The sequence below is a fragment of the Gorilla gorilla genome, chromosome 10, assembly GCF_029281585.2.
Source record: "Gorilla gorilla gorilla isolate KB3781 chromosome 10, NHGRI_mGorGor1-v2.1_pri, whole genome shotgun sequence".
NCBI lineage: Eukaryota > Metazoa > Chordata > Mammalia > Primates > Hominidae > Gorilla > Gorilla gorilla.
Genome location: NC_073234.2, coordinates 146336942 through 146357629, shown reverse-complemented (window position 1 = coordinate 146357629; position 20688 = coordinate 146336942). Strand labels below are relative to the sequence as shown.

Here is a 20688-nt window from a genome sequence, read left to right as displayed (position 1 = left end):
TAAAAAAACTGGCTCTCACACAAATTGCAACTACTAATTTACCAGTGTTTCACATTACATCCACACAAGACCTATGCATTAACTATGCTTTTTCTTAATGACTTTGCTCTAATAAGCTATTACTGGTTTGTAGTAACTTCGTATAAAGCTTTCAAGGCTTCCCCCATTAGACACGAGATTTCAAAAAATGGAGAGCAGACTTTTCCCATTTGTACAATCTGGAGAGAATTGACCCCTTCCCCGCCCCCCCCCCCCCAAAAGATAATAATCTCTGCTAACTCTTCAGTATTTCCTAAAGCAAATACTAGAGATGATTCAAAAAATCCAGGCAAAGTAGAAGCAATATATTTTGCAACAATTATTCTTTCAATAAAGGACTTGTAAATTCTCTCCCACACCACGTTAGACAGGTAAGTGACGTCACTTCCAAATTTCAACTGTTACATAGAAGATCCAGAATATCAACACCACTTGCAATCTCCACAAGGTTACAAACACCACATACACCTTCAATTCAAAGTATCTGAATGAAAGGTTTCATCCCAATTATGGGGAAAAAACTTCCCATCTCACAGGCTGGTTAGAAACTGGTTCTGAATACAGCGTAACATACACAGCAATTCAGATCTTAAGAAACTCAACTGTTGCCAGTTAATACAGTAAGTAGAACTTTATTCCGCTTCACCCTTATTTCATTTTTCCATATATTTAAGTGATCCTTTCTATACCTTTTAAGGTAAGCAATCATCTCAGGATTATCAGACATCTAAAGAAAACTTTGGTAAACTGGACTATAGTAATTGTATGAGAAAAAAATAGCTCTTAAGATTCCTAACTGCTATAAGAATAGTGTTGATGGGATCAAACTCCTAATTATCCTAATAGACCTAATTCATTTTTAAATGTGGAAAATATGCAAGATAAATTAAATGCTTAGTTTAAAAAAAAAAGTTTCACCAACTGTTCTCCATTACTGAGAAGCCCCCACACTGCCCCACTGTGCATATTCCTAGTATTTCATCCATGTCCTGCTCTGCTGTGCTGCCCTACAAAAAAACCCTCCGGGGGGAAAAAAAAACAAAAAAACGGTGTAGTGTGAACTGCTGAAGAACTTAATGCTCAAGACATCTTTAAAATCTGGGAGTACCTGAAAACTGTGGGTAAACATGGACCATTTTCCTTGCGTATCAACTTCACACTAAGCATCTAACATTCAAACAAAAAAGTGCAAAATTTGTACTTATTTTTAACAGCAAGAATTCCCAACCTCCTGCCATCCACTGATGTTCCATCCTGTTTGAAGTTCTACATTAAAACATGACTACTTTTGCCATAAAAGAAAATATTACCCTTAAAATATCTATTTGATATGTACAAACCACATTATTTTTATTCTGACAGGTCACAGATTTTGAGCAAGTGCTTCCCTAGGTGACCCTACCTAGCCAATATGAAGGTGGAGCAAACATTGCTTTAGCTTAACTGCACTAATATTTACACCGTGTAACCCTTCTAACCAAACAGAATACTGCTGACCTGTCATCATCAGTTTGTGTGACATGGCTCAAATGTACAAAAATAAACATAGGGAGAAATTAACCCAATAGATTTCAAATTAAGTGATAAAAGCAAGGCAATTCAAATATTAACATGGCATAAAACTTCCCTACTTTCGTGGTTTCCAAATGCTATTTATAAACAAGGGATGAGTTCACTTGCTTAGATATTTGAAATACAACTTTATTCTGATTCTAAACGAAAAGGAATGGGAATGACAGTAACAAACAAGATTTCACCACTGAATATTGTGATGTGACTGTAGCAGTCTTATATATGAAACTCAAGGAATCAACTGCGTTCCAAAACAGCTAAATATGCAGGTCCAAACAATGAAGGTATTTTTTAAACTGCCACATTCACTCCGAAGCCCACTCATCTCCTTCAGCATCCCACAGATGAAGCACATGTTCCGCTTAGCTAGATAATAATGAGGTGGCACACACGCTGCACCGCTGACATCACAGGACAGCTGCCTATAAAACTAGACTTCTGACGCTGGGCTCCAGCTTCATTCTCACAGGTCATCATCCTCATCCGGGAGAGCAGTTGTCTGAGCAACCTAGACGAAGAGATGGAAAAACGTTAACACTCCAGATCAAAACTGCCAGGAATAAAGCCAAACAGAACAATCTGAACAGCAAAGTGGCCACAATACCTCTAAGTCGTGCTCATACTGTGCTGCCAAAGCTGGGTCCATGACAACTTCTGGTGGGGCGAGAGCAGGCATGGCAACAAATTCCAAGTTAGGGTCTCCAATGAGCTTCCTAGCAAGCCAGAGGAAGGGCTTTTCAAAGTTGTAGTTACTTTTGGCAGAAATGTCGTAGTACTGTTTAAAAGAAATGTAAAATTACTTTTTAAAATTCATTATTAAGATGACGATTTTTCTAGGACATTGCAAGATAAGAAAATGTTAAGATTCTTGGCAAGGCATGGTGGCTCACGCCTGTAATCCCAGCACTTTCGGGGGCTGAGGTGGGATTGCCTGAGGCCAATGGTACACGATCAGGCCTGGGCAACAGAGCAAGACCCCAACTCCACAAAAAAACAAATTAGGTGGGCATGGTGGTGAGTGCCTGTGAGCCCAGCTACTCAGAAGGCTGAGGTGGGAGGATTGCTTGAGCCCAGGAGTTCAGGGCTACAGTGAGCTATGTTCATGCCACTGCACTCCTGCCTGGAACAACAAATATATAAATACACACACATTTCAGTTGACCAACCCGGCCAACAGTGAAACCCAATCTCTATCATTCTTTAAAAACAATAGTATAAAAAAGACAAAATTATTTCCAGCCGGGCACGGTGGCTCATGCCTGTAATCCCAGCCCTTTAGGAGGCCAAGGCAAGTGGATCACCTGAGGTCAGGAGTTGGAGATCAGCCTGACCAACACGGTGGAAACCCCGTCTCTACTAAAAAAAAGTACAAAAATTAGCCAGGCGTGGTGGTACACGCCTGTAATCCAGCTACTAGGGGAGCTGAGATAGAACTGCTTGAACCCGGGAGGCAGAGGTCGCAGTGAGCCAAGATTGTGACACTGCACTCCAGCAGGGGGGGACAGAGGAATACTCCGTCTTGGGGAAAAAAAAAAATCATTTCCATATATAATAGGCAGTGGTTAATTTCATGGTCTTACATATAATCTCCGCTAAGAGAAATAACTCAGAAAGTTTTAATTTTACACACCTGAAGATTCTTCTTTCGGTGGAAGACAATGGATTTCGCCTTCACTTTCCTGTCCTTAATATCCACTTTGTTGCCACACAACACAATGGGGATGTTTTCACACACTCGTACCAGATCTCTATGCCAGTTAGGCACATTCTTGTAAGTAACTCTCGATGTTACATCAAACATTATGATGGCACACTGGGCTGAAGAAACATTTGTGGGAATTAGTACACTCAGTTTACTGCACAAGTGAAGAATGCTAAGAACCAGAGACTAGGATTCAACTAGTTATAGTCTTAGACCTCAACGAGTCACCTGTATCTCTCCCCTCACTTTCAAGGTCTCTGTCAATTCTAAAAATGTTAATACACAATTCCTCCTAAGAGAGATGAGCTGATCCTATCAAATCTCCCTGATATACTTCACCATTAATACTCCCCTCATCCCAAAAAAGTACCTGAAGTAATTAACGCTAAATGAGATTCTGGATAACCAAGCTGCCATATTCTGAGGGTAGGGCCTGGAAACACATTCTTCAGAAGGTCTTTAAATGGCCGGCTATACTGGAAAACATTATTCCTGTCTTAAAAAAATCCAGATAGGCCAAGCAATGTGGCTCACGTCTGTAATCCCAGCACTTTGAGAGGCTGAGGTGGGTGGATCACCTGAGCTCATGAGTTCCAGACCAGCATGGGCAACATGGTGAATCCCCATCTCTACAAAAAAACACAAAAATTAGTCAGGCATAGTGGCACGTGCCTGTAGTCCCAGCTACTCAGGATGCTGAGGTAAGAGGATGGCTTGAGCTTAGGAGGCGGAAGCTGCACTCCAGGTTGGGCAACAGAGCGAAACCCTGTCTCAAAAAAAAAAAAATAAATAAATAAATAACCCAGATAAAGTCTATATATTCACCTGCAGGAATAACTATGGTACAGTTAGCAAGGCAAGAAACCACAACTTTTTGGTTAAAGGATTCTTTTGGGGGAAATTCTTGTGTTTATTTGTACATGCTCAAGGAAAGCAAAAGGCATGGAATGATTCCAGATAACGTGTTATCGGCAACGTGAGATTCCAAGAGAGATGAGTATTTTCTTTATTCCTCTTTTTGGTACAATGAACATTTTCTTTCCAATTTTTAAATCAAACTATTTGAGAAAAATACTCTGCACAACTTAGTACAAACAATTTAACAAGAAATCAGCTAGTCTTGTATAAAACACTTGTTAAGATCTCCTGTCTCCTCTGGTCTAGTATCTGGTGTTTATTGTTTTCTAATACAGTAAAAACATTCATTAATCACCACACCAAAATACATACATGAACCTAAGTTTCCAAATACTGACACTGCTGTTAACAGACTATTATTGTTTTAAATATGACTTATAAGTCCCAGTGTAAGTCACAGTTTTTTCTAAACCATGCCTAGCATGACACAGCATGCAAATGACACAACTTTAATAAAATTTTCTCTGCCACCAAAATGGTGGTCAACTCCCTGAAGTCCACTTGTCTTTTTTTAACCCAAAAATGACACTACTTGTTGGAACAGACCTGATTTTCTATAACCTTGAAGACTGAAGTATACAAAACCTCTCAAAAACTGTTCAGCAAGTTACAAATGCCTACCTTGGATATAATAGCCATCTCTCAGTCCACCGAATTTCTCCTGGCCGGCTGTGTCCCATACATTGAACTTAATAGGCCCTCTGTTGGTGTGGAACACTAGGGGATGAACCTCAACACCCAAGGTGGCTGAAACGGAAACGATGCGATTGAGTGGATGAACTTACCCATTTCTCACATATTTCCACAAGCAAGGTTTTCCAGCACATACCTACATACTTCTTCTCAAATTCACCAGTCAAATGACGTTTCACGAAGGTCGTTTTTCCAGTACCACCATCACCAACCAATACAAGCTGTTGAAAAACACATTTTGGAAGTAAACCCTAAACACTTCACCTCTCAAGATCCCAGAGTCACGGAACTTTAACCACCACAGGCTCACTTAAAACAAAGAATGTGGATGCGGGGCCCCATTACAGCCATCGTGGGCCCCAGGAGGAGGGACCCGAGAGTCGCACGCGGTCGGGCTCGGCCGCCACCCGCCCCGCAGGGTTACCTACTTTGAACTGGACCTGGGGCTCTCCCTGCGCAGCCATCGCGGCGTTCCTGCGGAGGCAGAGGACGGAGGCGAGCGCTCGCGCGGCCCCGCAGCCCATGGCGGCCCCGCTCCCGCGCCCCCAGCGCCCCACGTGCCCGCCCCACAAAGGCCTCCCGCCCGCGGCGCCATGGCGGCCAGGCCTGGGAGCGGGAAGGCGGCGGGCGGGGCCGGCATCCGGGGCGGCGGGGCCCGGGGAACGGCGGACGGAGGTGTAGGGATGGGAACGGGACTGGGGCCGGGACGGGGATGAGAGCGGAGGATGAAATGGGGGTTCGTGGGGGCTAGCGCCGACCCCACGCCCGTCTCCTGCCCCGGCCCGGCCGGGCCCGCACCACCCACCTACTCAGCCGCCCGCTGCCCCTGGACCCGCTACCCGCCCGGCCCTGGCCCCGGCTCCGACCCCTATCCCGCCGCCGCCACCCCTGTCCCCGCCCGGCCCTCCCGGGCCCGCCGGGTCGCGATACCTTCCAGAAGCGTCTCCGCGCCCGTCCGACTGAGGCTGGAAAGATGGCGGAAGCGCAATTCAAACGCCGGAGACGCAGCCGACGCCGGCGCGCGAGCAGGGGCGGGGCCGGCGCGGGGCGGGTTTGCAAGGGGCGGGGCAACGGCGCGGCGCCCGCCCACGTGGCCCGCGCGTGCGCGCGCGCACGCACGCAACGCGGTTCGGTTGGCCGCTCGGGCGGGCGCTGCGCTTAGGGTGGGGCGGGAGGCGCGGTGGACCGCGTGGGAGGGCGAGCCGGGAGCGCGTACGCAAGCCGGCCAGTGGGGACCGCGTGCGCCGACGCCCCGGGCGGGCTCCCGGGCGCGCATGCGCTGAAAGCGAGGCGGCGCGCCCCTGAGCGGGAGACGTTGGGCGCGGCCCGACGGTCGCGGCCCTCCTGCCTCCCGGGTGGGAGGCGGTACTCGCTCGGGCAGACGTGGTCAGGCACGCGGCTTCCAGGCGCTGGCCAGCCTGTCCTTGTCTGTGCCCCGTGGGGTGGGGGTTCTTGAGGTCCTGGGGCTTAGGGTGGCTCACGTGCGCGCAGGACGGGTGGGTGACAGAACGAATGAATGAATGGGTTCTAGGCCCGTCCTCCAGAGTCAGCCCGCCGTTCTGTCTCTCCAGATCGTAGCCTTCACGCCCCCAGGACCAGGGCCAGTTGGAGAACGAGGAACCAGAGAGGGATGCACCCACCCAGAAAAACGGCTACTTATTTTTTTAAGAGACGGAGTCTCGCTACGTTGCCCAGGCTGGTCTCGAACTCTCAGGCTCGGGCGATCCTCCCGCCTCAGCCTCCCGAGTAGCTGGGACTACAGGCGCGCACCACATCAGGGGTAATTTTTTAAAATTTTTTTTGAGAAACAGAATCTCACTATGTCTCCCAGGCTGGCCTCAGGGGATCCACCCGCCTCGGCCTCCCGAAGCGTCCGGCTTCTCAAAGCGTTTCATAGGTTGGCAGCTTTGGCCGCTGCATGCTACAGACAAAATGATGAAATACTGTTTGCAGTCTGGACGCGTCTACCAGCCCTAGTTACCAACGGGGACGGGATGAGTAAGTGCTCGGCTTCCCAGCCCCCTGTTGGCCTGAAGCTGTAAGAGCCCAAACAAGCTTGAGCTAGAGGGACCCGACTTCCTGGGCGCCCCTGTCGACATGCAGACAGATAAAGGCCCAAATCAGCGCAGTCAAGCGCCTCAGAAGAGTCCACCATGGGGAGAGAGCCGCAGTGACCGAGGAGTCCTCCCTGCAGTCCTGAGCACACTTGCGGGCGAGTCCGCTAGGAACCCCAGTGACGCAAATTAGGCACAACGCAGGCGACAACCGGCCTGCTGGGAACGCAAGTCCGAGCTGCCCCAGAACCCTCAGGGGAACGCCAAGCACCTCTCAGACGCTGCTGGCGGCGGGAGAGCAGAATCTAACAGTAAAACGGGAATGCCCATTGCTTGTGACCCCGGATTTCCATTTCTAGGGAGAGGCCCCAGAGTTAAACTCATGCCTCACGCATGTGCACAACATTTAATACTGTATAACATTTAAAAGGAATGACGGTCATCTGTTTCAACAGGGTTAGATAGATGTCAAAAGGATAGTGTTGAGAAAAGAAGAAAGAGGTGATAACAGCTTTATAAAGTCTAGGCCACCTATAATCCCAGCACTTTGGGAGTCCGAGGTAGGAGGATCCCTTAAACCCAGGAGTTACAGGCTGCAATGGGCAATGATCTCACCATTGCACTCCAGCCTGGGAGACAGAGCAAGACCCTGTTTTCAAAAATTAATACATAAAACCTAACACTATATGTAACTTTATCTAGAGGGATTATATATATAGTATAATGTCATTTATGTAAATTTTTTACAAATACACATAAAACAAAAGCATATTTGCTATTGGATATATGTATTTTGTTTTTTTTTAATTGACTGCAAGGATCTATATACCATATCCTGATGGTTATTGCTTCAAGAAAGGGTAGAAAGGAGTGTGATGGAACTGAGAAGAGGAGTCAAAGAAGACTTTAACTTTACCTGCAATGTTCTATTTCTTTTTTTTTTTTTTTTTTGAGACAGAGCCTCACTCTTGCTCAGGCTGGAGTGCAGTGGTGCGATCTCGGCTCACTGCAACTTCCGCCTCCCAGGTTCAAGTGATTCTCCTGCCTCAGCCTCCTGAGTAGCTGGGATTACAGGCATGCGCCACCACACCCAGCTATTTTTTTAATTTTAATTTTTATTTTTAGTAGAAACAGGGTTTCATTATATTGGAATAGGTAATCGAGTGGTCACTTTGGCAGCACGTATACCAAAATTGAAATGATACGGAGAAGATTAGCATGGCCCCCGCACAAGGATGACAATTTTTTTCTTCTTTTTTTTTTTTTTTTTGAGACAGATTCTCGCTCTTGTCACCCAGGAACTGGGGAGAGAGGTCATAGAAGAGTTTAACCTTACCTGCAATGTTCCATTTCTTTTTTAAAAAATGGTAATCAGGGCCGGGCGCGGTGGCTCACGCCTGTAATCCCAGCACTTTGGGAGGCCAAGGTGGGCAGATCACGAGGTCAGGAGATCGAGAACATCCTGGCTAAAACGGTGAAACCCCGTCTCTACTAAAAATACAAAAAATTAGCCGGGCGTGGTGGCGGGCGCCTGTAGTCCCAGCTACTCAGGAGGCTGAGGCAGGAGAGTGGCATGAACCCGGGAGGTGGAGCTTACAGTGAGCAGAGATCGCGCCACTGCACTCCAGCCTGGGCGACAGAGCAAAACTCCATCTAATCAGGCTGGGTGCAGTGACTCACGCCTGTAATCCGAGCACTTTGGGAGGCCGAGGCAGATGGATCACTTGAGCCCAGGAGTTTAGGACCAGCCTGGGCAACATGGCGAGATCCATGTCTCTAAAAAAAAAACAAGAAAGAAAATTAATTTAAAAAATGATAATCAAAGCAAGGTGACAATATATTAATCATTTGTATAATTCTGGGTGATGAGAACATCAGTGTTTATACCTTTTGGCGTTTTTTCCCCTACAAGAATCCAGTCGAGGATTGCATGTTACACTTTTAACTTGTTTCTCAGGCCTCCTTAGTCTCTAGTTTTTTTTTTTAGAGACAGGGTCTCTGTCACACAGGCTGGAGCATAGTGGCCCAATCATAGCTTACTGCATCCTGGAACTCCTGGGCTCAAGTGATCCTCCCACCTCAGCCTGCTTAGTAGCTGGGACTACAGGCATGTGCCACCAGGCCCAGCTAATTTTTTATTTATTTTATTGTAGCAATGGGGTCTCACTATGTTGCCCCAGCTGATCTCACCTATATACCTATATGTGATTTTATAAAGACGTAATTAGGTGTGTGTGTGTATATATGACTTTTTTTCTCTGAAATGTTTGGGGTAAGTGGCAAACAGGATGCCCTTTGATGTGCATTTCTTAAAACCAAGGACATTCTGTTACATAACCACTGTACACTTATCAAAATCAGGCAGTTAACATTGCTCTAATTTGATTATCTAATCTCGACCCTTAACTGTCAGATGTCTCACTAATGCCATTTGTCTGATTTAGGATCCAGTCTGGGATTGCATGGAACGTTTGCTTGTCAGCCTCCTTAGTCTATTTCCATCTACAAGTCCTTCAGCCTTTCTTTATCATTCATGACCTTGACACTTTTTGCAGAGTTTTTTTTTGTTTTGTTTTGTTTTGTTTTTTTGAGACAGAGTCTCGCTCTGTTGCCAGGCTGGAGTGCACTGGCATGATCTTGGCTCACTGCAATCTCCACCTCCCGAGTTCTGGCGATTCTCCTGCTTCAGCCTCCTGAGTAGCTGGGACTACAGGGGCACGCCACCATACCCACCTAATTTTTGTATTTTTAGTAGAGACGGGGTTTCACGATGTACCATGTTGGTCAGGATGGTCTCCATCTCTTGACCTCGTGATCTGCCTGCCTCGGCCTCCCAAAGCGCTGGGATTACAGGCATGAGCCACCGCGCCCGGCTGAGTATTTTTTTTCCCCCAAGACAGAGTCTTGCTCTGTCGCCCAGGTTGGAGTGCAGTGGTGCGATCTCAGCTCACTGCAACCTCTGCCTCCCGGGTTCAAGTGATTCTCCTGCTTCAGCCTCCTGCGTAGCTGGGATTACAGGTGCCTGCTACCACACCTGGCTAATTTTTGTATTTTTTGTAGAGATGGGTTTTCACCATGTTAGCCAGGCTGGTCTCAAACTCCTGACCTCAGGGGATCCACCCACCTGGGCCCCCTAAAGTGCTGGGATTACAGGCGTGAGCCACCACGCCTGGCCTTGCAGAGTATTTTAGAGGCCAGGTATTTTGTAGACTGTCCTTTCATTTGGATTTCTCTGATACTTCCTCATGATTAGATACAGGTTATGCAGTTTGGGTAGGAAAACCACAAAAGTGATGTTGTGTCCTTCTTAGTGTCTCAGATCAGGAGGCACAGGGTGGATTTTGTTTTGTAGTGACAGGGTATTTCTCTGTCACCAGGGTTGGAGTGCAGTGGTGAGATCATGACTCACTGCAACTTTGAGCTCCTGGGGTCAAATGATCCACCCACCTCAGCCCCCGAGTAGCTGGGAATACAGGCATGCACCACCACACCCAGCAATTTATTTTCTTTTTTGTAGAGATGGGGTCTTGCTACATTGCCCAGGCTTATCTCAAACTTCTGGCCACAAACAATTTTCCTGCCTTAACTTCTCAAAGTATTGAGATAACAGGCATGAGCCACTGCATGTGACCCAGAGTGATCTTTTAAAACCATATCAGAGGCCGGGCACGGTGGCTCACACCTGTAATCCCAGCACTTTGGGAGGCCGAGGCGGGTGGATCATGAGGTCAGGAGATCAAGACCATCCTGGCTAACACGGTGAAACCCCGTCTCTACTAAAAATACAAAAAATTAGCCGGGCATGGTGGTGGGCGACTGTAGTCCCAGCTACTCGGGAGGCTGAGGCAGGAGAATGGCGTGAACCCGGGAGGCGAAGCTTGCAGTGAGCCGAGATTGCGCCACTACACTCCAGCCTGGGTGACAGAGCGAGACTCCATCAAAAAAGAAAAAAAATCAGATCATCCTCCTCCACTGGTAAAACCTGCAGTAGTTTTCTATCTGTGTCACTTAGATCCATGAAATCTGTAGCCAGGGAGGTACTATGGGCTCTAGCTCATGCCTACCTCTCCCACCTCGTGTCCTGCCTCTCTCCCTGTAACCTCACAAGACTTTCTGTATCTTACACCAGCTAAATTTATTCCTGCCACAGGGCCTTTGCACTTACTGGTCCCTCTGTTTAAAAGTATCTTCCCTTGGCTGGGCACGGTGGCTCATGCCTGTAATGCCAGCACTTTGGGAGGCCAAGGCGGGCAGATCACTTGAGGTTAGGAGTTCAAACCAGCCTGGCCAATATGGTGAAACCCCGTCTCTACTAAAAATACAAAAATTAGCCAGGTGTAGTGGCACACGCCTGTAATCCCAGCTACTTGGGAGGCTGAGGCAGGAGAATCATTTCAGCCTGAGAGTTGGAGGCTGCAGTGAGCCATAATCGAGCCACTGCCCTCCAGCCTGGGCAACAGAGCAAGACCCTGTCTCAAATAAACAAATAAACAAGATGCTCTTCTCCACATATCTTAGCCTGGCTGGCTCCTTCTCACCTTTCAGTCCCCTGACCACCCCCAGCCTTTCTCCGCTTCAGCACCCATTTTCTTTTCTTCAGAGCACATTATTGAGAACATATTGCTTAATTATTTACGTGCTCATTTTTCAATCTTTCTTTCCTTCACTAAAATAAGTGGCATACCATGCATGACATTCAAAGTATCTAGCGCAGAGCCTGTCACATAATGTATGCTTAAACAATATTTATTGAAATATTGAATAAATTACTCTTTTTTTATTTTGTTTTTTAGAGACACGGTCTTGCTCTGTTGCCCGGGCTGGAGTACAGTGGCACGATCATAGCTCACTGCAGCCTCGAACTCCTGGGCTCAAATGAACCTCTTGTCTTAGCTTCCCAAGTAGCTTGGATTACAGGTGTGTGCCTCCTAGGTGAATGAATGACTCTTGACCCCTTCTGAATACAGAAAGAGGAATGAGACACAGCAGCATTATATTCTAATGAAAATAATAGGCCAGCCATGGTGGCTCACACCTTTAATCCTAGCACTTTGGGAGGCTGAGGCAGGTGGATTACCTGAGGCCAGAGGTTCGAGACCAGCCTGGCCAACATGGCGAAACCCCATCTCTACCAAAAACACAAAAAATTAGCCAGGCGTGGTGGCGGGTGCCTATAATCCCAGTTACTCGGGAGGCTGAGGCAGGAGAATTGCTTGAACCCATGAGACACCCGGGAGGCGGAGGTTGCAGTGAGCTGATATTGAGCCACTGCACTCCAGCCTCGCGACAGAGCAAGACTCTATCAAAAAAAAAAAAAACAAATAATAAATATGCAGGCCTATTGAATGTTAATAATGGTACTTCATGGCAAAGACTAATCTTTGCATACACTGCACTCCAGCCTGGGTGACAGAGTGTGACCCTGACTCAAAATTTTTTTTTAATTTAAAAATAAAGGCTGGACACAGTGGCTTGTGCCTGTAATCCCAGCACTTTGGGAGGCTGAGGTGGGAGGATCACTTGAATCCAGGAGTTCAAGACCAGCTTGGGCAACATAGTGAGACCTCGTCTCTATAATTTTTTAAGGTTTTTTTTTTGAGATGGAGTCTCGTTCTGTTGCCCAGTCTGGAGTGCAATAGTGCGATCTGGGCTCACTGCAAGCCCCGCCTCCCAGGTTCACGCCATACTCCTGCCTCAGCCTCCCGTGTAGCTGGGACTACAGGTGCCCACCACCACGCCCGGCTAATTTTTTTGTATTTTTAGTAGAGACAGGGTTTCACCGTGTTAGCCAGGATGGTCTCAATCTCCTGACCTCATGATCCGCCCGCCTCAGCCTCCCAAAGTGCTGGGATTACAGGCGTGAGCCACCTTGCCCGGCCCTTAAGGTTTTAATAAAATGTTTAAATAGAATTGTTTAAAATCTTTTAAAATTTTATTTTATCTTTTTTTTTTTAGACAGAGTCTCACTCTGTCACCCAGGCTGGTGTATAGTGGCATGATCTCAGCTCACTGCAACCTCTGCCTCCTGGGTTCAAGTGATTCTCCTGCCTCAGCCTCTGGAATAGTTAGGACTACAGGCATGTGCCACCATGCCTGGCTAATTTTTGTATTTTTAGTAGAGACGGGGTTTCACCATGTTGGCCAGGCTGGTCTTGAACTCCTGACCTCAGGTGATCCACCCGCCTCGGCCTCCCAAAGTGCTGGGATTACAGGCATGAGTCACCGTGTCCAGCCTGTAATTTTTTTTAATTTAAAAAATAAAAAAAATTTTTAAATATTTAAAAAATAAAAAATAAATAAAGATGAAAATAGTACTGAGTGTACTCTTTGGTGGCCCATACGAAACAGAACCTTCAAAGGCGTCATCTGACCTGTGCTGGGGTGAGTAACAACATGCTTTCCATCTGAACTCATTGACAGCGTTTTAAGATTGGATGGTTTTATGTCTGGAGATTCTTTGATCCCCCTCCATTGAAAAGGTTGATTCTAATTAATGTCTCCTTGAGTGTGGGCTGGACTTAGCAACTTATTTATAACAAGTGGAATATGTCATAATTGACAGTGTGTTACTTTGGAAACTAGGTCACAGAGGCTCTGTGGCTAGAATCACTCACTCTGTGGGGCCCCGGTCACCGTATTGTGAGGACAAACACAGCCCTATGGACAGGTTCTTGTGGCAAAAATCTGAAGTCCACTGCAAAGAGCCCATATAAACCCGCCAGCCAGCCGGGTGCGGTGGCTCATCCCTGTAATCCCAGCACTTTGGGAGGCCAAAGCAGGAGAATTACTTGAACCCAGGAGTTTGAGTCCAGCCAGGGCAACATAGTGAGACCCTGTCTCTACCAAAAATAAAAATAAAAAAATTTAGCTAAGCATGATGGTCTGCGCCTATAGTCCCAGCTACTCAGGAGGCTGAGGCCAGAGTATTGCTTGGGCCCAGGACATCAAGGCTGCGGTGAGCTATGATCCTGCCACTGCCCTCCAGCCTGAGCAACAGAGAGAGACCTGGTCTCAAAAAAACAAAGCAAAACACTGGAAAACCTGCCAGCCACATGAGCGCGCCATCCTGAAATAAAATCTTCCAGCACTGGTCCAGCCTTCAGGTGACTGTGGCCTTAGCTGACATCTTACCTGCAAATTTCATGAGACCTGCATCCAGTTAAGTCACACAGAAACTGTGTGAGATAAAAAGGGTTGATTGTTGTTTCAAGCCATTAACTTTGTTAATGTACTAAGTACTTTGTTACACAGTAATAGAGAACTAATATGAAAGAAAAGGATATTTCACATAAAATCCAGGTATCTGGATTCCTTTGAAAATCATAATAAGATTGGGAGGCATTGAGCCTCCTTTCTTGTGTGGCTACAACCTTCTGGAGGTATATAGCCACTGCCCCCTACAGACGGGGCAAATGCTGCCAGCTGCCATTGCCCCTAGCCCGCCATTCCCTGTTAAATCTCAGACGCAGGCCTCAAGCCATTTGCCCCTTGTCATCTGGTGCTCAGCCTGTTCTGCGTGTTTGCTTATCTGCCTGAGCCCTGAATTGTTTGAGTTGCAGAACTCTACTGAGTCTAAGAGGGATGAAAAATGCACAGATGTATTAGTTCACCCACCTAATATTTATTGAGCATCTGCTGTGTACCAGGCACTCTCCAGGGACTGGGACATTCAGTAAAACAGACAGAAAACGAACCTGAGAATTAAGTAACATCTATGAAATAGTGATAATTACTAAGGTGAAAAATAAAGTAGTTAAAGAAAATACAGGCCGGTCTCACAACTGTAATCCCAGCACTTTGGGAAGCTCAGGTGGGTGGATCACTTGAGGCCAGGAGTTCATGACCAGCCTGGGCTGGTGAAACTCCATCTTTACAGTATATACAAAAATTAGCTGGGCGTGGTGGTGTGTACCTGTAGTCCCGATTACTCGGGAGGCTGAGACAGGAAAGCTGCTTGAGCCTGCAAGGCAGAGGTTGCAGTGAGCTGAGATCCTGCCACTGCACTCTAGCCTGGGTGACAGAGAGTGAGACTCTGTGTAAAAAAGAACATACAGGCCGGGTGCGGTGGCTCACCCCTGTAATCCCAGCACTTTGGGAGGCCAAGGCAGGTGGATAATCTGAGGTCAGGAGTTGAAGACCAGCCTGGCCAACATGGTGGAACCCCATCTCTACTAAAAATACAAAAATTACCCAGGTGTGGTGGCGAGCACCTGTAATCCCAGCTACTCAGGAGGCTGAGGCAGGAGAATTGCTTGAATCCAGGAGGCGGAGGTTGCAGTGAGCCGAGATTGCACCACTGCACTCCAGCCTGGGCAACAGAGGGAGACTCCATCTCAAAACAAACAAACAAACAAAAAACATACAGAAGGTCGAAGGAAGGAGGTGGTTGTGCAGGTCGGGTGCCCAAGAGACCTTCCCTAAGATGGTAATGTTTGAGCAGAGACCCACAGAAGGTGAAGGAAGGAGCCATGCAGATATTTGGAGGAAGAGAATTCCAGCAAAAGGGAGGGGCAAGTGCAAAGGCCCCAGGGCGGGAGACTGCCTGGAGCTGTCCTGGGACAGCAAGGAACCCAGCTGGCTGAGGCAGGTGAGCACACGAGAGAAGGAGGAGGGCTCAGCCAGGTGCAGAGAGGCGAACATGCTGGCTTTGTTATTGTGGAAGCTCGGGGTTAGGGTGAGGGCAAGGAGCCTCTGCTGTGGTCTGAATGTTTCCTCCCCCAAAACTCATCTGTTCTGATCCTAACCCTGAAGGTGATGGTACTAGGAGGTGGGGCCTTTGAAAGGTGATTAGGTCAAGAGGGTGGGGCCCTCACGAATAGGATTAGTGCCTTTAGCAAAGGGACCCCAGGGAGCTCCCTCACCCATTCCGCCACCTGAGTTCAAGACCAGCCTGGGCAACATGGCAAAACCCTGCCAATGAATGAATGTTAAAAATTCTTAATTTTGGCTGGGCACAGTGGCTCACGCCTGTAATACCAGCACTTTGGGAGGCTGCGGTGGGCAGATCACAAGGTCAAGAGATCAAGACCATCTTGGCCAACATGGTAAAAACCCATCTCTACTAAAAATACAAAAATTAGCTGGGTGAGGTGGTGCATGGCTGTAGTCCTAGCTACTCGGGAGGCTGAGGCAGGGGAATCACTTGAACCCGGGAGGTGAAGGTTGTAGTTAGCCAAGATTACACCACTGCACTCCAGCCTGGGTGACAGAGCAAGACTGTCTCAAAAAAAAAAAAAAAAATTTTGTGCATGGCACAATATAATTTACAACTTTGTGTGTTTTCATTGCTAGTACTTTTATTTCTGTATATGTTGTTGTTAAACGAACTCTATCATTAATTCACTTATTGGGTGTATTTTTCTGGGTTCTTTGTTTCCACATATCGCTGTTTTTGGTAATCTTTTAAAGTATATTTAACAATACATTTATGAATTATATAATCTATAATTCACTTTTTTCAATTTATCAAATCCAATGGAGACTATAGCAGTGAAAAGTCTATGAACCAGAAGGCACCATCTTTGAACAAGACAGTGGGTCCTCAGTAGACACCCTATGTGCTGGTGCCTTGATCTTGGACTTCCCAGCCTCCAGAACTATGAGAAAGGAGTTTCTATCGTTTATAGGCCACTCAGTGTATGGTATTCTGTTATAACAGCCTAAACTGAATAAGACAACTGCCCCCGTTAGGGCCAACAGTAATGTCTTTTTTATTTTTTATTTTGAGATGGAGTATCGCTTTGTTACCCAGGCTGGAGTGCAGTGGCACAATCTCAGTTCACTGCAACCTCCCCATCCTGGGTTCAAGCGATTTACTTGCCTCAGCCTCCTGAGTAGCTGGGATTACAGGTATCCTACCGTGCTTGGCTAATTTTTGTATTTTTAGTAGAGATGGGGTTTCACCATGTTGGCCAGGCTGATCTCGAACTCCTAACCTCAGGTAATTCGACCTCCTCAGCCTCCCAAAGTGCTGGGATTACAGGCGTGAGCCATGGCACCCAGCCAGTAACATCTTTCATTAGTGTTACCTGTCACTTTAGGAGAATCTGGTCTAATTAAGGAGGACAGAAAAAAATGTAGGAAACCATAAGAATATAACAGAACCTCTCAAAGGTTGAGAGATGCCTGGGACACTTCACAGACACAGAGTTTCAAAATGTACCTATTACATATTCCACTATATAGTTAAATTTTCAGTATTATTTTTAGGGTTTCAAAAATTGTGGACCATTTTGAATACTTGCTTTTATTGACTCTTCTAAGACATACCAACACCCAGTGCAACATAACTGTGCTATTCATAAGATAATTATAGGGTACCATCAGCTTCCCAGGGCTGCCATAACAAAACACCACACACCGGTAACTTACAATAACAGAAATTTATTCTTTCACAGTTCAGGAGGGTAGAAGCCTGAAATTGAGGTGTGGGCAGGGCCGTGGCCCTCTCGCGTCTCGAGGGGAGACTCCGTCCCGTGCCTTTCTCTTAGCCTCTGGCATTGCGGGCAACCCTTGGTTCTCCTTGGCTTGTAGACATATCACTCCAGTCACATGGCAGTCTTTTCCCTGAGTGTCTCCCTGTCACCCGTGAATGTGAGGCATCTCTGTCTCTGTGTATCTCTGTCTCTGTCTTTCCTTAGAAGGACTCCAGTCACCAGATTAGGGCCCACCCTGATGACCTCATCTTAACTCAATTACCTCTGTAAAGACCCTATTTCCAAAACAGGCCACATTCCTGGGTACAGGGGAGAAGAACTTCAACACATCTTTGAGAGGCACAATTCAACCCACAGCACAGGTTTTAGAAATATGTGTATACTGGCCAGGCACATGGTGGCTCACGCCTGTAATCCCAGCACTTTGGGAGGCCGAGGCGGGTGGATCACTTGAGGTCAGGAGTTCGAGACCATCCTGGCCAACATGGTGAAACCCCATCTGTACTAAAATATAACAATTAGCTGGGTGTGATGGTGCGCTCCTGTAATCCCAGCTACTCGTGAGGCTGAGTCAGGAGAATCGCTTGAGCATGGGAGGCAGAGGTTGCAGTGACCCAAGGTTGCACCACTGCACTCCAGCCTGGGCAACAGAGCAAGACCCCACCTCAAAAAAATAAAAATAAATAAATAAACTCATGTATATTGGCCGGGCACAGTGGATCACACTTGTAATCACAGCAGTTTGGGAGGCCTAGGTGGGCAGACCACCTGAGGTCAGGAGTTTGAGACCAGCCTGGCCAACATGGTGAAACTCCATCTCTACTAAAAATACAAAAATTAGCCAGATGTTGTGGCATGTTCCTGTAGTCCCAGCTACTCAGGAGGCTGAGGCAAGAGAATCGTTTGAACCCGGGAAGAGGAGGAGGTTGCAGTGAGCCGAGATCGTGCCACTGCACTCTGGCCTGGGTGATAGAGGGAGACTCCACCTCAAAAAACAAAACAAAATGAAATACATATATGTGTATTTACATACACATGTAAATATATTATATTTGCTTATATATAAATTCAGAATATACTTTGGTAGAATAGTTCAGAACCAGGGCACGAGTTGAAGGCTAGCCGGATGGCCGCTTTCCCCGTGGGTCCCCACAGTGTGTTTCAGGAGCCTGGTACATGACCTCACCTGGGTGGAGGCGGGGCAGCCGCAGCACTGCTGGCTCATCTGATATGACTCTCTGCCGTACACAAGAGTCACTGCATTGCTGAAGCCCAAGTTATTCAGACCTTCCACTACCAATAGACCTTCAAGCTTTTCTAGCTCGCTTTCCCACGAAAACAATGCAGCAGTTAATAGCCTTAAACATATGTGTTTGCACACCGGGGCTTTTATTTTATGGATCTTTAGATACCTAAAAGGGAATTGCTAGGCCAAAGAGGTGTGTATTTTGTTTTTGTAAGATGTAGTCTTGCTCTGTCGCCCAGGCTAGAGTGCAGTGGTGCAATCTTGGCTCACTGCAACCTCTGCCTCCTGGGTTCAAGCAATTCTCCTGCCTCAGCCTCCCAAGTAGCTGGGATTACAGGCACCCACCACCATGCCTGGCTAATCTTTTTGTATTTTTAATAGAGACGGAGTTTTGCCATGTTGGCCAGGCTGGTCATGAACTCCTGACCTCAAGTGATCCTCTTGCCTTGGCCTCCCAAAGTGCTGGGATTACAGGCTTGAGCCACAGTGCCTGGCCTTTTTTTCTTTTTTTTTTTTTAATAGAGATCGGGTCTCACTATGTTGCCCAGGTGTCCCTGAAACTCCTGGGATCAGGGGATCCTCCCACCTCAGACTCCTGAGTAGCTGGAATTACAGGCATGAGTCACCATGCCCAACTGAAAGTGTGTGTTTTCTATTTCTGTTTTCACTAGAAGTTGGGAAAATGGTGTCACACTGTGGTTTCAATTTTTAAATTCTATTTAAAATAAAGAGAAAATATTTGATTGGTTAATGTGGAAAGTCCCTGGGTGTGGTGGCTCACGCATGTAATCCCAGTACTTTGGGAGGCCAAGGTGGGAGGATCACTTGAGCCCAGGAGTTCGAGACCAGCCTCTATAAATAAGTAAGTAAATAAATAAGCAAGTTAAACAAAAGTCAAGATGTGTGAGGAATTTATGCTGTTTCCTTCTCATTCACATAAACTGATACATGAAATAATTCTCTGAAAACTGTGGTAGTGAATAATGGCCACAAGGAGGTCCCTGCCCTGGTCGCTGGAAAGTGTCAATGTCCCCTTCCATGGCGAGAGAGAATTTGTGTTTGCATGAAAGGTACAGATTTTCAGATGGGGAGATGATCCTGGATTGTGCAACTCTACTCTGTCTAATCAGTTGACTCCTCAAAAGTGGAGCCTGTTTCTGATGGTGGTCAGAGAAAAAGATGCATGGAGAAGGGTCAGAGTGGTGCCACGTTGCTGGCGCTGAAGACGGAGGATGGGTCAGGAGCTAGGACATGTGGGTACCTCTGGAGGCCAGGAAAGGCGAGGAAATGGATTCTTCCTGGGAGCTGGCAGAAAGCAGCCCCTGTCACTCCACGGATGCCCGCACCTGATGTCTGACCCCCGCAACTGCAAGATGGCAAATCTGTGTTGCTTTAGGCCACTAACTTTACAGCAATTTCTGACAGCAGGCATATGAACCTGTTACAGCAAGTGACATCATATTTTGAAAGCTATTTCCAGATAACATATTCGGCCTCATCTTTAAAAAGGATAGCTTATTTCTTTTTTTGAGATGGAGTCTTTGTTGCCCAGGCTGGAGTGCAATGGTGCAATCTCTGCTCACTGCAACCTCTGCCACTCGGGTTCAAGCAATTCTCCTGCCTCAGCCTCCCGAGTAGCTGGGATTACAGACACCTGCCACCGCACCCGGCTAATTTTTGTATTTTTAGTAGAGATGGGGTTTCACCATCTTGGCCAGGCTGGTCTTGAACTCCTGACCTCGTGATCCACCCGCCTCGGCCTCCCAAAGTGCTGGGATTACAGGTGTGAGCCACTGCGCCCGGCCTAGGATAGCTTATTTCTAAACTTAAACTTTGCATAATTGTTAGAAATAAATTTTTGGTGCTGCAAAAGAAATAGCACTCGAGCATAAATTTTCTCAGCAAGGCAATTTACTACTATAGAAAGGTGTGTCTCATGGATGGAGCAATGGTGAAAGCACACCTGGACAATGGAGGGGAAGGGGTTCTTATCCCTGACACAGGTAGCCCCTACTGCTGTGTGGTTCT

The 20688-nt window shown here is 47.0% G+C and overlaps 1 protein-coding gene and 1 non-coding gene across 3 annotated transcripts; one reads left to right on the top strand and one right to left on the bottom strand.

The window, feature by feature from the left end:
• Window positions 1-323: 323 nt before the first annotated feature.
• On the bottom strand, window positions 324-6002 carry RAN (RAN, member RAS oncogene family). Of its 2 annotated transcripts, XM_004054162.5 has the most exons (7): window positions 5855-6002; window positions 5353-5398; window positions 5061-5145; window positions 4853-4978; window positions 3242-3429; window positions 2216-2386; window positions 324-2119 (listed from the first exon to the last, which is right to left on the bottom strand). In XM_004054162.5, the coding sequence occupies exons 2-7, from the start codon at window positions 5386-5388 to the stop codon at window positions 2075-2077; spliced, it is 651 nt and encodes a 216-aa protein (XP_004054210.1). In that variant the 5' UTR covers window positions 5389-5398; window positions 5855-6002; the 3' UTR covers window positions 324-2074. The 2 variants fall into 2 exon arrangements, with proteins under 2 accessions (XP_004054210.1, XP_018894215.1); XM_019038670.4 differs by lacking the exon at window positions 5353-5398 and having other exon boundaries at window positions 5855-5962.
• A 2139-nt stretch (window positions 6003-8141) lies between these two features.
• On the top strand, window positions 8142-8248 carry LOC115930265 (U6 spliceosomal RNA). Its single transcript, XR_004066918.1, has one exon. It is a non-coding gene; the product is annotated as a U6 spliceosomal RNA (small nuclear RNA).
• The last annotated feature ends 12440 nt before the right edge of the window (window positions 8249-20688 follow it).